Source organism: Trypanosoma conorhini (genome assembly GCF_003719485.1).
Source record: "Trypanosoma conorhini strain 025E chromosome Unknown Tco_14.4_contig_00006, whole genome shotgun sequence".
NCBI classification, from domain to species: domain Eukaryota; phylum Euglenozoa; class Kinetoplastea; order Trypanosomatida; family Trypanosomatidae; genus Trypanosoma; species Trypanosoma conorhini.
The window spans coordinates 45,337-61,900 of NW_021704092.1; the positions used below are offsets into that span (position 1 = coordinate 45,337).

At 56.0% G+C, this 16,564-nt stretch overlaps 4 protein-coding genes across 4 annotated transcripts, besides 12 other annotated features; all 4 read left to right on the forward strand.

Moving 5' to 3' along the window:
• The first annotated feature begins 394 nt into the window (after positions 1–394).
• Positions 395–416: a microsatellite.
• A 40-nt stretch (positions 417–456) lies between these two features.
• On the forward strand, positions 457–2,664 carry Tco025E_00311 (putative ribose-phosphate pyrophosphokinase; the record flags this gene model as incomplete). The annotated part of the gene is made up of 1 exon (XM_029367255.1): positions 457–2,664. One exon carries the CDS (start codon positions 457–459, stop codon positions 2,662–2,664), a length of 2,208 nt encoding a protein of 735 aa, XP_029232655.1.
• Positions 2,665–2,668: 4 nt separating this feature from the next.
• Positions 2,669–2,743: a sequence feature (A-rich).
• A 20-nt stretch (positions 2,744–2,763) lies between these two features.
• Positions 2,764–2,820: a sequence feature (GA-rich).
• A 681-nt stretch (positions 2,821–3,501) lies between these two features.
• Positions 3,502–3,587: a microsatellite.
• A 9-nt stretch (positions 3,588–3,596) lies between these two features.
• Positions 3,597–3,626: a microsatellite.
• Positions 3,627–3,702: 76 nt separating this feature from the next.
• On the forward strand, positions 3,703–8,502 carry Tco025E_00312 (protein kinase; the record flags this gene model as incomplete). Its single annotated transcript, XM_029367256.1, has 1 exon — positions 3,703–8,502. The coding sequence occupies one exon, from the start codon at positions 3,703–3,705 to the stop codon at positions 8,500–8,502; it is 4,800 nt and encodes a 1,599-aa protein (XP_029232656.1).
• Positions 8,503–8,739: 237 nt separating this feature from the next.
• Positions 8,740–8,769: a microsatellite.
• Positions 8,770–8,918: 149 nt separating this feature from the next.
• Positions 8,919–8,957: a microsatellite.
• Positions 8,958–9,242: 285 nt separating this feature from the next.
• Positions 9,243–9,260: a microsatellite.
• A 97-nt stretch (positions 9,261–9,357) lies between these two features.
• Positions 9,358–9,380: a microsatellite.
• Positions 9,381–9,494: 114 nt separating this feature from the next.
• On the forward strand, positions 9,495–14,444 carry Tco025E_00313 (putative protein kinase; the record flags this gene model as incomplete). The annotated part of the gene is made up of 1 exon (XM_029367257.1): positions 9,495–14,444. The coding sequence occupies one exon, from the start codon at positions 9,495–9,497 to the stop codon at positions 14,442–14,444; it is 4,950 nt and encodes a 1,649-aa protein (XP_029232657.1).
• Positions 14,445–15,116: 672 nt separating this feature from the next.
• Positions 15,117–15,137: a microsatellite.
• Positions 15,138–15,208: 71 nt separating this feature from the next.
• Positions 15,209–15,250: a sequence feature (A-rich).
• A 58-nt stretch (positions 15,251–15,308) lies between these two features.
• Positions 15,309–15,366: a microsatellite.
• Positions 15,367–15,938: 572 nt separating this feature from the next.
• Tco025E_00314 (uncharacterized protein) lies at positions 15,939–16,538 on the forward strand (the record flags this gene model as incomplete). Its single annotated transcript, XM_029367258.1, has 1 exon — positions 15,939–16,538. One exon carries the CDS (start codon positions 15,939–15,941, stop codon positions 16,536–16,538), a length of 600 nt encoding a protein of 199 aa, XP_029232658.1.
• Positions 16,539–16,564: the final 26 nt, after the last annotated feature.

The window sequence follows — 16,564 nt, forward strand, 5'->3', positions numbered from 1 at the left end:
CTTTGGGTGCGCGCGGGATTTTTTGACTGCAGCACTCCACCATTTCTCCCCTCCCCCTTTTTTTTTCTTCTGTTCTGCGCGGTGTGCTGCCCGCCCCTACTGCCGGCTGCGTTCTCCGTGTCGTACTTCTCTCTTTTTCTCTCTCGCTGTCCACGATTGAATGCCGTGCGTGCGGCAAGCGGGCGCGGCGCTGGTCCCTCTGCGGCGGGCACAACGTTGCCAGTCAAAAAGAACAGTATATTAAATTAAGGGTAAAAGGAAATTTTTTTTGGAACTTTCGCTTCCGCCGCACTCCGCGACAGTGAGAGCAAGCAGCCACACGCGAGAAGGTGGGAGAGCACGCGAGGAAGTTTTTTAGAGAAAGCACCACAAAGGTTTAAGGAAGAAGGGGAATTATATATATATATATATATATACAAGAGAGGCTGGGTTGAGAGAAGTTGTGCCCTTTGAGGCATGCTGCTGACAGGCAAAGGAGTTTCGGAGGGGCAGGCGTTTCACCGGCGCCTCCTGTCGGAGTACAACACGGACATCACCCTCGATAACTACGTGGCCTACTTTGAACTGAAGCCGATAGCCAAGGCGGTGGAGCAGCTGCGAAAGGAGATCGACGAGCGGAGGGCACTGGCGGCGGCCGAGGCGACTTCAGTCACGCTCTCGTCCGCATCGCAGGGGGGTGCCGCGGAGGCCGCATCAAGAACAGAGGATGAGGCGGTGCTGGTGGCCATGAAACAGCGGCGGCTGGAACTGGAGAATAAATTCTTTGAGGAGCTGCGGGCCTCCTTCCTAAAGGTGAAGAGTTACCTGTGGCAGCTGGAGGATGACCTCCTGGTGCGGGTGCGTGAGTTGGAGCAGCTGACGGAGGAGGAGATCCGCGCACGCCCGGATGAATGTATTGCTCAGCTGTACGTGAATGTTCAGACCATCCTGCGCTACCGCTCCCTCAACCTTGCGGCGTTTCGCAAGATCTTGAAAAAATTTCTGGAGCGCTGCGCATGCGATAGCTTGGAGTTGCAACAGAATCTGAAGGTTGTGGACGATATCATCGCCAACAGCGCCATCGCACAACCACGCATTGACATTCGCCGTATTGCGCTGGATCTGATTGCACTCTACGGTACGGTGTATCGCCTCACCTATGAGGAGACAGTGGCACACTTAAGCCACTATGAATACAAGGCTGGGGTCAACAGCCGCCGTATCCTAGCGCACAGCGAAACATTTTTCTTTACGCTAAACTTTCCACACCAGGAAAGACAGGGAAACTTTGCGGTGCGCATTGTATCCGGGGACGCGAGCGTCTTTTGTGAAAAGATGATATGTGAGGTGTTGCAGTGTGCACGGTTCCCGCCGTGTTGCAGTCAGTTTCCGAATGGGGAGGTGAACGTAAAGTTCGCTCGAACCCTGCGCGGGGATGATGTGTTCGTGCTTCAGTCTATGGTACGGTGCGATCAAATTGGCCTGTCGCTCTCTGGCACCTTCATGGAGTTGGCGTTGGTGCTGCATACGGCAAAGCTAAGCTCCGCCGCCCGGGTAACGGCCGTCATCCCGTACCTCGCCTACTCTAGCAGCGTCTCCTCAATGGCACTCGTGGCAGAGCTGCTTGAAAAGATGGGCTGCCAACACGTGATTACCGTTGATATGTATAACGAGCAGACGGAAGGGATGTTCTCTGTGCCGCTGGAAAATATATCTGCCAGGTACGAGTTTGTTCGTTTCATCGCCACCCAGCTGACAAACGAGGGGCACGATTTCCGCAACATCTCGGTTGTGGCACCCACGGGCAATTCCGTCAACCGCGCAAAGTGTTTTGCAGATGCCCTGATGAACTACAAGAAGTTGTCAAGTGAGGATCAGTTTGTCCCCGTCTGCACGGTAGTCCACCGCCATGTGTGTCAGCTGTCGCCCCCCTTGACACACGTGTCGCCCGGAGCCTTTGAGGCCCGTGACCCGGCGGCAGAGGCGGCGGCAGCTGCAGCGCCTTCTGATCTCAGGCTCTCCCCCCATGCTCAGTTCAATCAGGTCCCCGACCCAGAGGTGGTGGCACACACAAGCCGCATGCCGCCAGAAGCCACGCAAGCATTTTTCACCGCTGCGTATCCGACTGGTGAGTTCCCCGGCGCTGAGGGCATGATGCGGCAACGCCAACCACGAGCAGGAACGGTGCTCAATGCGTTTTTGTCTCCACCTGATGGAGTAAGTCCATGTCCTAGTGGCGCAAACGGCATTTACGCCTACGAGCAGGCGCTGCGGCAACAGGAGGAGGGCGCCAGAGCCATTCGCGAACGCCACCTAGAAAACCCCGCCCAAACCGAGGGCGTGGCACTCGTGGGTGACGTCAAGGACCGAATTTGCATCATTGTCGACACCATTATTGACGAGGCGGTTAAAATCTGCCGCACGGCGTGGAAGCTGCATGAGGCTGGGGCAAGTCGCATCATCGTCATGGCGACGCACTTCCTCCTCTCCGCTGGCGCCGAGGAGCGGCTCATCAACAGCCCCATCGACCTCGTCGTTGTCACCGACAGTGTAAACCAAGACGAGGCGTTCAAGAACCCACTAATCGCACGAAAACTCCGGGTACTGCCCATCGCCCCGCTGCTTGCCCGCGCTATTGAGAAGATGCACACAGAAAACACGCTCAGGACACTCTTCGAGAAGTAGCACGGAAAAGAAACGAATTATAATCAAAAAGGCTGGGAGAGAAAAAAAAAGAACGAAAAGGAAACAAAAAAGAAAAAAGTGTCTACGGACGCATACGGCGAGAGAAAGCGGGAGGGAGCGGTCGAGTGTGTGTGTGTGAGAGAGAGAGGGAGAGAGCGGGGGTGATAGGTGTTGTTGTTCTTTCCTGCCTGGGGCGGGGTGGTCGGGCCGATGTAAGCACGTTATTAATAGATAAAACTTTTCGTTTTCATTTTATGCACTTATTTACAAAATGTTTCAGGATAAAACAACAGCTGTCAATAAGGCCCTGTTTTATTTATGCACCTCCCCGCGCCTCCTTCCTCCTTGGTCTTCCTTGATCCTTTCCGGTGCGTGCGTGTAATCCGGCGCCCGCACAGACCGACAGCATGAGGTTAGGGGCCCGTTGCGGCACTTAACGACAGGGGGGTAAAACAAAAAAAAAACGAGAGAGAGAGAGAACGCAGGAAAGGAGTATGGAAGCTACACTACTGAATAAGAAAACACATTTAGGGGGACCGCAACGTGGTGGAGGGGGAAGGCACGTAAACCGTACGAGGCGGGTTACCAAGTCTCCCACTTCTCCACACTCCAGTCCTTTTTTTTTCAGAGTTTTTTCGTCTTGTTTCTTTCGAATTTGCTCCGATGACTGTGAGGAGGTGGGAAAGCAAGAAAAACGAGAGTAGGAAATGTGCACAAAGATGCGAGTGTCATGGTGTGGCTTGCCTCATATCCATACGCGCCGTCTTCTACATGCACACACACACACATGCATACGATACGTGTGTCGTTGTTTCTCTAAATTATATATCCAGCTGCCTCTCTATCTCGCTCTCTCTCTCTTCTCTCATGTATTTATGTCTGTATGTGCGCCTCTCTCCCTCTTTCTCTCTATTCCTCTTCTCCTGTGTATTTGTGTGTGTGTGTGTGTGTGTGTGTGTGTGGTTCCGTCGCGTCCATTGGCATTGTGGTGTACGGAGTGCGCAAAGGATGAATAGAAGGAGCGAAAATTAATCAAATATGCGTAGTGGGGTCGTTTCCTCTTTGGAGAGGTTGGACTACACCATTTCCGTTGAACACCATAGCGGTAGCGGCGGCGGCGGCTGTCAGTTTGCCCCCATCGCCACGCAACAGCGAAGATCGTCGGTCACGCAGGTTTCACTGCGGATGAATTTGTTCTTGGCGTTGACCGTGTTACATTTGCTCCTTGCGGTGCCCATAGGCTCTGGGCGGTCGCTGGGCATCGACGCGGCGGCAGCTGGCGCAAGGGGCAGCTTAGGCGAGACCCGCGTCAGCTTCAAGGGCTGGAGCGCCACCGCAGTAAAGATGAACAACACTGGCATTCTCCCCTCCGCTGTTACATTGGGGCGTTATTTAGTAATCATTGGCGGCTCTGCCATTGTCCCGCCATACACCCCGGCGTTGGTGTTTTTGCGTCAATGCGCCCTTTCAACAATCAATGTGGTGGATGTAACGACGGGGACACTCGTGCTGCCGTGGATGCTCCTACACAATGAGTCAGCCGGGGTTGATCATACTGCGCCAGGTCCCCCTGCTCCCCCACCATCGCCGCCGCCGCCGCCGCCGCCTCTACCACCGCGTGCCCCCGCGCAACTGACGCTGCCTGCCGTTGGGACTGCAAATACAGTTCGGCTTGGCCCGGCAGCGTACGTCATAGGTTTTTGCACAATGATTCCTAGTAATGTGATGGTAAATCGGGACGGCGAATTTCATGCCTTTCTCCGCTCTGTGCAAGAGCTGCGGCTGTATCAGGAGGAGTTTCCTCCTCTGGATGATGTCACAATGGATATACGGAACACAAGTCTCCCAGAGGAGGCACTGCTGCGTTTCAATGCCAGCTGTGTCGGGAGCGGTGAGGATATCATCTACATTGTTGGTGGGGTCTCCCTGGAGAAGATGGTGCCATTGGCCTCTGTGTCTCAGTACAATGTGGTCACGGGACAATTTGTCGAAGCGGGGTTGCTCCTTGACGATCCGATTGTTGCACCTGGTGTCTTTGAAAGCAGCGGTCTCGTGTTTATTGCCGGTGGCTACCGGGAAACCGCGCAGGGTGGTCTCGTGCTCAGTCGCATGGTGACTGTCATTGACCCCTCGCTGGTCAAGACGAACATTGGCAGCTACGCCGATGCGTGGGGGCCCGATTGGCTCTCACCGCAGCTTATGATGTATAACCACACACTCGCCGTGATGGGGGCTACGAATGACCGCTCCTTCGATCGGCAAGAAGTATGGAAAGATCTCCTGAACCTGTACGAAGTCGTGGAAGCCGTGCCCATTCACTTCCCACCGCTGCGCAGCAACGCCGCCCTGTTGTCCTTGACCGACGTGGGCGGCGTCACTGCCTATCTCGTCGGCGGCCAAATCCCACCGCCGGACGGAGCGGGCATTTCGTTTGACATTTTTACCGGAAGGATGCTTGTTGACGATGGACACGTGGCGGTGAGCGTCGTTGGGTTTCATTACATTTCCCTCGCGAAGGACACGTGGGAGGTGGCGGCGCAGAGGGAGCCGCAACGCACGGGGCATCAAATATTTATGAAGGATGAGAAGACAACGCCCCCCAGCGGGGCCTACAACCGCGCGAGAGACGAGGCAGAGGCGGGGGTAGCCGAAGAAGAGGGGCACGGAGAGGAAGCGGTGGCGAATTCGCCTTCGTCCATGCAAGCGGGGGATTCTGAGGCCGTGGAAACGCACACGCCCTCGCATTCGTCGGGTACTACGCCAAGCATCACACCAACCATCACACCAAGCGTCACACCAAGCATCAGTCCGTCCATAACGCCAACGCCAACGCCGCCACCGCCGCCACCGCCGCCACCGCCTCCTCCCAAAGACTTGCCAAACAACGACGGCAACATCACCGTCTTGGTGAACGGGTATGAGCCTTTGTGGTACAACTTTACGTTTAACATCCTACTCTCCGAGAGCTTGGCACAGGCCTGTCCTGGCCTCATCCAACCCAGTAACTACGCGACAGACACCCATCTCGATCGCGTATCGCCGTGTCTGCTACGTCTCTCTGAGTCGCCCACGTGCAATTCGCGTCTTCTGGACATTGGTAACCTGTCCTCTGCCAACACACGGCCGTACACCGTGGATGAGGTGGATCCACAAACAAATACTGTTTCAAAGAAAACAACGATGGCGGTGGGACCTGTAACACTTATAGGTTCCCTCGTAGACGGCATCGTTAACCTTACTGGAGATGGAACAGGCTCCGATGGCTTCAGTGATGCTTACGCCTTTGGGGAACAGCATTGTCGCCGTCGCCACCGCCGCCCAGTGCCCGTTTACGGAAACAATACAGCGAGAACATTTTATGAGCAACGCTTTTTGTATGTATGCTTCTCGAGTGGGGCCTTTGTTCTGCCGCAGTGCGAGCGTGGCGTGAATACGGCGACATGGGACGGAGAAAAGGCTGGAAAGAAACCCTGCACCACTGCCTTTTACACTGCGTTGAATGCTGAGAAGCCATTTGTTCTTTCCCCCGTCACAAATTGGGTGCCTGATGCGACGACGACGACCACGCTGCCGCCCTCCCCAGTACCGAATAAAGAAATGTCCTACGGCAGTATCGCTGCGCTGGTGATATCAACTTTTGTTGCCATGCTTCTTGTCTCGGCTGGGTTGTTCCAACTCGTGAAGCAGAACAGAGCAATGGGCGCTGTCGAGGCGGAGCGACGGCGTTTACTCTTGCAATATGGCGATGATGAAGATGAAAACGGTGATGGCCGTGGCGTGGGCCGTGGTGCCGCCCTCACTGCGCATCAAAAGCAAAGCCTGCTGGATGGCAAGTACCGCGTGCTGCATCGTCTTGGGAGAGGGAGTTTCTCCGTCGTCTACCTCGTGGAGCGGGTGGCGGATGGTCAGCGATTTGCGCTGAAGTACCTCCAGTGTGCGGATGACGTGGATCGCCTAGAGGCTATGCGGGAGTGCGAGGTTGCCTACACTCTGCAGGGACACCCCAATGTGATTCGTCTGGTGGATATGTTCATGTCATACCGCTTTGACACAGATCTGCACGCTGGTGGAGGGTGGCAACAGAGTTCTGAGCACCAATTGAACTCCCCGAATGGGTCCGTCATGGTACGTGTGGATGACGGCAGTGAAATTCCTCCTGCCTGTCCTCAACGTGGCGCGGTGGCTGTGACGAACCCGAGCGAGCGGTACCTCTCGCTTGTTATGGCGTATCACGAGAAGGGGGATCTTGGGAAGTGGATTAGGCAGCAGAAGTCAGAGCCGATGATTCCAGAAACAACCATCATGAGTGTTGCCTTTCAGATCTTAACAGTGTTGCAGTTTATGCACCACCGTGAACCCCCCATCATTCACCGCGACTTGAAACCGGAAAATATCCTGCTTGAATCCGACACCGCGCGCGGCCAGCGGTGGAAAGAGGGCCGTGGACCTAACGGTAGCGCGGAGCCTCTGCGAATTGTCATTACAGACTTTGGTCTCTCACGTGTGATGGACAAAACGTTTTGTGAAACAGGGGTTGGCTCCCTCCCCTACGTGGCGCCGGAGTGTTGGCAGCGGCGCTACTCGACAAAGGTGGACATATGGGCTACAGGATGTATTCTTTATGCGGCCTGCGCAAAGCGTGTGGAGAGTGACAATGTGAAGGTGATGTTTAGCGAGTGCAGTCGGCCAGATTTTAAGAAGAAGCTGATTAATGAGTTAACACAGGTGTATGGATACAGCCTGGCACTGGCGGCCTTCATTGTGTATTTGCTTGAGCCGGATCCTGTGCGTCGCCCGAGCGCCGAAGAGGCGCTGCGGCTCATTCGCAAGCGACGAAAAGGTGTCATGGGCGTCAATGGCGAGAGCGTCATGGTGGCTCTCTACAAGGACAACGACGACGATAGCGAGGACGAGGGCGTGGGCAACAACAACAACAGCAACAATGACGCTGAGGGAAGTGATGACGCCGGTGCGGAGGGCCGTAGTCGTGGCGGGCAGGCCGTCAGCAGCCGCGGCCACGGCGGGAGGAGTCTCCCCGGCTCCCTCCAACTGGGCAGGAACGGCGGCGTCGGAAACCGTCCATCGCCCACGGCGCCCCCGTCCGTTGGCGGGGGCCAGACACCAGAAAATCTGGCGACACCCACACCCACCGCGGCCAACGCGGTTCCGCCGCGGGAGGACGCAGTGAGGCCCGACGGCAGAGACCAGCAGAACATGGGAAGTGACCGCAGTGGCGCGGGTGGTGCCGTGGCGACGACGCGCGCCGACCGTGACGCGTCTGTGCACCCCCCACCGGGAGCAGCCACTTCACGCGGCACCTTACAGAAGAGCAGCTTTGGTCGCTATTCACGCCCGGAGTCGAGTCAGGGATATTCCCAGCAGCAACACTCATTCAACGCGGCCGACGGACCCCTCCGCGAGGAAAACGCACCCGACCTTTCACGCGTTTCTAACGCGGCCGCCAACAAGAAGGATCGGCGGCGCCGCAAGCTAGAAAAATACTTTGAGGCCATAGTTGAGGACAGTGAACAGTGCGACTTCTTCGTTGCACGGGAGTCCCAGTCTTTGCTTTCGCTCTCGGTCCCAGCGACGCTTAGAGGATCTGGCGCACTGGGCGTAACGGGGGACAGGGATCCATCGCCGCTGCCCTTAGCACTGCCACCAGCAGCTGCGGCCGAGTCCAGCCTGCGGAGTGCGGAGAACGTTGACGGCAAGAATAGGAGCCCGGAGGCTGTGTCCATGGATTGCCTCAGTGTGGAAGTGCTTTCGACGGAGACATCTGATGGGAGGCTGTCAACGACGAAGAAAAGGGGTCCTGCCGCTCCCTCCCGTGGTTAAAACCCAACCATCGTGAAGGAGCCGACGTCGTGATTCAACTCGTCATGAGCGTCCATGTACGCCTCTTCGCTGAGGCGGCGCGGCTGCCAGTATGCACGCCCCATCCATTTATTGCGTTCCTTCGATGTCTTTTCCACTTGTTCTTTGTGTTAATTTTTGTCCGTTTCCTTTTTATTTTTGTTCCCTTTTCGTCATGCTTGTTGTTCTCTTGTCGCGTGTGTTACCTCGGAACACATTTCTTTCTCTCTCTCTCTCTCTCTCCCTATCGTTTTATTCGCTATGGTTATATGGTCCCCTCCTACCGAGGATATAGCATCCACCATTTATGCCTTACTAACCGAGAGGTGTGGATGTGGTTGTTTGTTCCTCCGTCTGCATCTGATGCGCTTTCTGAGATTAATACATCACTTTTTTTTTCTCTCTCTCTATCTATCTGTGTATGTATGTATGTGTGTTGCCTTTTTATTCACGGTCTGCGCTTACTTGTCTTTTTATTTGTGCTTGCGCCCCCTTTTTTTTTTACATGCATGCCGCTAGTCTCGAGGGAGTTTGTCTATAGCAAATTAACACAAAAGCAACAAAAGTCCCAAGTGACGTCAAGTGGGCGCAGTGACGGCGCACGTCGCTGCATTTCGCTGCTGTTCTCGTCTGCTTTGCTTTCGCCCGTGTGTTGGCCTTTTTTCCCTTTCTGTGCGGTCTAGCGGGAGGTGGTGGGGCGCAAAGAAGAGAAGTTTCTTAATTATATATATATATATATAATTTGTAGTGTTCTAGCTTCGCGGCTGCGCGGAGTGGGTGACAGGAAAAGGAGCAGATCCGCACTTGTCGGTGGTGTATAGCATCCGTGTCGGACATTTATTATTATTATTATTATTATTTTGCGATTTGTCCCTCCCTTAGCCTTGGCTTTCCTCCACTCTTTTTCACGCCTGCTCGCCGCTTCCTTCTGTGCGGGGCGCGAGAAACTACAGTTTTTGTCTCTGCGGTCCATCATGCGGCTAACGCTTCTGCTCATCTGCTGCCTCGCCGCATGGACGGTGGTGCTTCTTGGCGCCCCTGCCGCCGCGGGCATTTACATTGACAGGGACTGGGTGCCGTTTGGAGCCACCATGACGGTTGGCCGCGCACACAGTGCGGTGCTCTTCGCGAATGCCTCACTTTTTGCCGTGGGCGGCTGCGAGAATCCCGTGTGCACAGAGGCGCTGAACACGGTGGAGATTATAGACCCCAACCAGCAGAGACCCACGAAACTCGTGGAGTTGCCCATCTTCTTGAACGCAGGGAATCTGGGCGATGGCGCAGCTTTTACGCCGGTTCCCATGCGAGTGGCCGGACCCACCGCCATGGTGCGCGTAGACGATGTCGACGCCGAAAGAGGCGAGGGCTTCTCCTTTTATGTTGTTGGCCCGTGTGGGTACTACTTCCCTAAGCACCAAAATCCCCTGGATTCAACCCTTGTGAGGCAGCAGTACACAGGCATTTGGCATCTCTCCAGCAGCTTGACGCGCGTGCTGGATCACTTTAGCATTCCGCGGAGGTTTGGCGGTAAAGAAACGGGTGGGACGAGCGCGGCGAAGCCAATTCCATTTCGGGCAAATGCCACATGCAGCTCACGTGGACATCTCATTTTTATCATTGGAGGGGTTGACATTATCACCGGCGAGGCCCTTGCCACAGCGGACGTGTATGACACAAGGTCGCGTCGCTACACACCTGAGGCTGCACGGCTCGACGCGGCTGTGCAAAACCCGCTGGTTGCTATGGACAGTGAACTCATGTATGTTGCTGGAGGTGAAACACGATTTGATGTGCCCAGCGAGGAGGCAAACGTGAAGCGGGGGTGTGTGGGTGCGACGCAGGAGACGCAGCGCTCGTTGTCGTACTGTAGCCGCCACTCCGCCACCGTGTGGCACCCCTCTGTGAAGGTGCAGGCGATTATGGTTGGCAGCGTGTTTGACCGCGACGGTGCAAGTCCTGGCGCCAATGCGTCACTTCCAACCCTGGTTGTTCGGAGTTTGCCTGCCAACCTCGAGCTGCGCTACCCGAACGCTGACGGAGGAAACCCTTTCCTTTCAAGCAATCGGTACTTGTTCGCGTTTAACGGCAAGCTGTGCCTCATATTGAACGTCAGCTTCGTCAACTGCCTCGACATGGAGGAGCTGTTGAACTGTGTCGGGCTTCCTACGAACGGCAGCAACGCTCTTATGTGGCATTCTCTCTTGGGGACGTCAAGCACCCCTCCGGTGTCTGCGTCCGCCCCCTTCGCCTTCCCGCTTTCCGCGGGTGTGTTGGGTACCATGTTGGCCTTTTTCGCACTCGGCGGATTCGGCGCAGACGGGGAGGCCTCTGCACGCGTCTTCTATCGCGGTAGTGGCCTACACACCGCCAGTGTCGCTAAACTTGACGCGGTGGTGCCGATCAACACGCCGCTGCGCCTGACGCTCCACCCACCGATAGATGGCTACGCACGGCTGTCAAGTAACCCGCTCTGCATTGGCAACGCCGCGGGGACGTCTGACGTGCGCGTGTTTCGGCTTCCAGAGGATGCGACCGTCGCCGAGTTTCAACCACGCGCTGAGAGCGACCACGTGTATGTGTGCTTTTCAAATGGCCCTGTATGGCTGCCCAGCGCCGCGGGCACGGACCCGGGCCTCTTAGATCGAAATGGGTTTCTCTTCACCCCAATCATGTTTACCCAGTTTCAAATTCGTGCCTTGCCGGACCCCTTTCACCCAGCAAACAGAAAAGGCCAAAGTTTGTCTACGCTGGGTATCAGTTTCAGCGTTATGCTTGGGATTGCAGTGGTGACGATTGCGGTGTTTGTCTTTGGGCGGTTCCGGCAGCCGCCCAGCTGCAATGGGGACTACGCCATGCGTCTACTCCTCGGAGAGAGCAGCAGCGATGAAACCGAAGATGAGGGGCCTGCCCCAGTTAGTGTGGTGGTGCGCGGTGGGGAGGGAAACGGCGGGGCGTCCACCACCAGCAACAATGCCGTAGCCGCCGCAGTGGCGGTGAATGAGCCTCCCACGACACCGCCGACCCGTCCCAACCCAAAATCGGAGCGAGACAGTTTGGTGAAAAACACCACACAATGGTCTCGCTACGAGGTGCTGCAGCGAATTGGGGAGGGGGCATTTTCTTCCGTGTATCTGGTCAAACGCAAATCCACAGGGCAGCTGTTTGCGCTGAAGTATCTGGTGTGCAAAGACAACAAGGAGCGGCTGGACGCCATTGGGGAGTGCGAGACGATTAACTCGCTGCAGGGGCACCCGAACATTATTCGCCTGGTGGATATGTTTATGAACTACGAATTTGATGGGGGGCACCTGCGCAGTTCACCTGAGGCCGCAAGTGTCCTAACGCCCCCAGCACCAGCCGCAGTAGCCGCACCACCATCACCACCGCAGCAGAGGAACGCCGCTGGGATAAATCGGGCGGCGCACACCCCACGCGTGGTCATGACGTTAGCGGGGGGGCAACCTCCCACGCCACTGCGTGAGCCGAAGCCGCAGGAAGTGCCACATCTTCAACCGCCTTCTTCAGTGGGGCACGTGTTTGCCAACGCGCCGCCTCGTTTGACGGCGAGTTCCATCCAAGGCGCCAAGAACCCGTCGGCAGCGAGAAAGCAGGCACTGTCAAGTGCCGAAGACGGGCAAGCATCGCCCCCTGCCAACGCGGCGTCTTGGACTCGTCACAGCCCCAAGTGGGACAGGGATGATGCGGACGTTGATGCTGGTGCGCTTGCGAGGGCGCAGGCCGAGCTGCCCGCGGGCGCCCCACCACGGCCTCCGCCTCCGCCTCCCCCTCCCCCGGCCCCCGCGACGTCGACGGCTGTGGCGGGCTGCGCAAACTCCAGGTCGCCGCAGGAGCCGAGCGGCGGCGGCGGCGCACCTCGATGCCCCGGGCCACAGAGCCCAAGTGGGCACGTCTTGCCCACGTCTCCAGCGGGGATGCCGCCGCACCCTCTAGGAAAGGTGGTGCACTACAGCAACTTTGCGCAGGTCTCATACGCGGGTGCCCCGCCACCAGCACCGACCACGCCGCAAGGAGGTCTATCCGTGCCTCAGAAGCGCACCTCGTATGCCCCAAGTGGTGGTATTCACTACACCGACTTTGATATTGCCTTGGCGGAGACGGGAAACTTTCCAGCAACCGTGCGGCTCCCGGTAAATAATAACGGCGTTGCCGCTACGCAAACCGCAAAGCATGCTCCGCTGCGGTACGTGCAGCCCGCCGTGGGGACGATGCAATACAAGAACTTTATTTCCCCAGCTTCAGGCACTAACGACGCGGCCAACAAGTTGGCACCCATGACAAAGCCGAGATCGGTCGCCGATGCTGTTCGTGCGGCTCGTATAGCGAGGATGAGCGAAAGCGCCATTGATTCTGCTGCGCCAGGCGCGCCGCCAAACCCCACTGCGGTTATTCATAATAACGGCCTTGTAACTACAACGTCACCAGCAGCACCCACGCCTCCTGTATTACTGCCGCAACCACAACCTACTCGAGACGCCGCGGCGAACACGATTTGTCCCCCGTCTAACGTGGCTACTGCTGCGGTACGATTGAATGAGGAGCCACTCAAGGCTCAACACCCACGCCAACAGCACCAGGAACAACAACAGCAACAACAACAACAACAACGTGAAGAGGGGAAGGCGTTACCTCTGAGGTCCGCAACCAACAAATCACCGACGCCCGTCGCAAAGCCGCCCCTTGCCGTGGCCCAGGTCATGGCTAGGTTGACGACGCCTGGCACGCCTGAAGTTGGGCCAGTGCACACACGCTATTTGTGTCTCGTAATGGAGTACCATCCTATGGGCGACTTGTGTGGCTACGTTCTTCGTCACTCGGCGAAGCACAACGCCAAGCTAAAGCGCCAGCTGGATGAGGAATGGGCACGCTTTATAAAGGCGCAAGAGGAGGATGCAAAGAAGGCGATGGATCATCTCACCACATCAGCGTGGGTGCGGGTGGGGTCGGAGAGTGACGACACACCTTCATTTTTCCGTCCCGGAAAAACCTCGCAGAGCTATAGCCATGACACCCAGTGTCAATCCTCGCACGATCGTGCGAACGAGGCGTCAGGCCCCGCCACGGCGGGGTCGCTGAGCTACAGCAACGTTGACCTTGCCCTGGGAAGTGGCAGCCATAGTAGTCTGGGGCGGGAGACTGAGGCAGAATTTGCGATGCGTGGAAACGCCCTAACCGAGCCGCAGCTCTTGTCAATTGCCTATCAACTTGCCTCCGTGTTGCAGTATCTGCATGCGCAGCGTCCACCTATTGTGCACCGTGACCTTAAGCCGGAGAACATTCTTATCTCCAGGAAACTGCCTCAGGATGCTGCCGAGAAACCCAACGATGGCGACGCGTACGTCGGGGAGAAGCTGCACAGCTCCGAAGCGGACAACGACGACGACGGCAAAAGCGGCGCTGGCGGTGCACCATTGCGGAAAAAGTCTCATTTCTCGCTATGTTACGGCCCCGGCTGCTCCGTCAAGCTTTCGGAAGATATCATTCCGATTGTTGTGACAGACTTTGGGTTGGCCTTTATGTTGGAAGATCGACGCCGCGCGGGTCGCGGTGGCGGGACGCGCCCCTACATTGCGCCAGAGTGCTGGAGTGGCCAGACCACGACCGCCAGTGATATCTGGAGTCTCGGATGTTTGCTCTACGCCCTCGCCACGGCGCGTGTGACGGTTCAGACAGTGCGCATCATGTACGAAGAGGCGAAGAAGGAGGGTTTTGCTGCGATGATCCTCAACGACATCCTGGCGGAGAACTACTCAATGGCCTTTGCATGCTTTGTCGTCTCCCTTCTCGGGGTAAATCACAGCAAGAGACCCTCGGCTGAAGTGGCGATGCGGTGCTTCATGCTCGAGGATGGCGTGGTGCGGTTTAACCCGAATTGCCCATTCTTCAGCAACGTTCGCGACCTCTGAGTCGCCGCAGCGGTGGGTCAGTGTGGAGCAGACGAGGCGAGAGAGCAGGAGCGCGATCGAAATGGCACGAGGCGCATCAATAGCTGCATCTTTGATGCTTATTCCCTCCCTCTTACTCTGTGCTCATCCCGCATAATCGCTCACTCCCTGCGTGTGTGTAGGAATTGTCGGTCCAGCAGTTGGGATAGTAACGTGCGGAGCATTACAAATGCAAATAAATAATTTTTTTTTTTTTTAATGGGGGCCAAGCCGTGAAGAGATGTAATGCCGTTTAGTATTATTATTATTTGTCCTGGAGGGGGGAGAGAGGCTCTTCGGTATCATCAAAGTGTGAGTGTTCCACTGAAGTAGTGAAGGTGGGGCGGAAAAAAAAAACGCATGGCATGTGTAGGCAGCTTTATTTTCCTTTTTTTTCTCTCCCTTTTTCCTTTTTTTTCGTATGCTTTTCTTTTTTATTTCTGCTCTTTTTTGCCTCCTCCATATTTTATTTGTCCTATCCGTCTCTTCTTTTCTCAGTGCCTCCGTGTCTCTTGAATGCGGGTGGGTGGGAGGGACTGTGGCTGCCTTCTTGTTTTTTTCCCCTTTTTTTATGGGCTGCTCACACGCATACAGCAACCTCCGTGCACAATTTTTTTCTTTCTTTTGTCACGGCCGCAGCTTCGACTATGTGCGTATATATATATATATATATATCTTTGTGGCGTGGGCGTTGGCTGATGTGGTGCGTCGCCGTCCTGCCAAAGTCGACTCCTTCGCCGTCTCCCAAAATGAAAAAGAAAAAGAAAACAAAAAACAAAAAAAAAGGATGCGGACAAACGCAAGCATAGAGGCTTTGCTTCTCCGTGACTAGATGTGTGTCTTTGGTTGTTGTTGTTTTTGTCTTTTGTGTTTGTTTTTTTTGCCTGTTTGTTTTAGTATTCGTGCGGTTGCGATTGTTTCGAGAGCAAATGAAAGGTGTAGCGCGGGAGAGAGGGAAGTGAGGAAGTAAAAGGCATCAGTAGTGTGATTGCTGGCGTACTGAGAGGCACGTAGGTGAGTATACATGCATATATGTAATAACTGCATAGCCCGCTTCACTCGCGCCGATCTACACGGCGGTGGGCTGCATTTGGTCCGTGCGGGCAAATGCGTGCGCGGATCGTCTGTTTTTTTTTTTTACAGTTCCTCCTCACTTTTCATTCGCCCCTTTTTTTTATTTAACTAAATATATGCATTTCCCGCTACGGTTCCTTGCACCGTTTCCAATGCTGTCTGCATGCGCGGAAACAAAGGAGGAACCGTAGAGGGTTGTTGTGCCTTGCAAGTGTGGGGTGGGGCGAGGGGAACGGCAAGGCAGAAAAAGGCAGGGGCGCCCTCCGCCGCGGGTACAGCGACGGGTCAGGCTTCGCACCGTCTCCTGGCGTGAGAGGCGCAGAGAAAGAACCCCGCCCGTGCGTGTGTTCGTGTTTTGCAATTGTGTAGTTACCGAGAAGAGTGGTGGCTGCGGTGTCTGTCATGCTTCGCTGTGGCCATCGCGGCGGGGTGGCAGGAGCGGCGCTGCTGTCGCAGCGACGGCAAAAGGAGCACACAGGCAAGCGGGAGCCGTGGGAGTACGTCCCCACGCCGGAGCACAAGAGTCTAGTGCTCCTTTTGTATCGCAATATTTTGAAGGGTCTGATGAACTTCAAAAGTATCAGGCGACGCAGCATGATTGCGTACTGTCGGTTTGCGTTTCGACGCCGGGCAATGGCGACGGAGAAGTTGTTGATTGATGAGTGCATTGAGGAGGCCCGGCGGGCCGTTTATGTGCTTGAGAAGCACCACAACTTCACCATCACGCGCAGCTACGAGTATGATAGCATGGGGATCCCGAAGGACACGGGGCAAGACGTGGCGACCTACATGGAGGAGGTGTACGACCCTGAGGTGAGTCGACAGCAATTTCAGCACTTTCAAGACGTGCAGCCTGGAAAGGAGTACCTGCACCAGCAGCGTGGGCTGGGGCCAACGAGCGGCAAGCACCACTGGCAGGAGCAGACAAGCTCCGCGGGGTACAAGGTGGAAATACGGGAGGAGGACAAAGTCCTGCGTCCACCACCACCGCCAATGGAATGAGGCGCGTGCAGCAAATAAGGTCTACC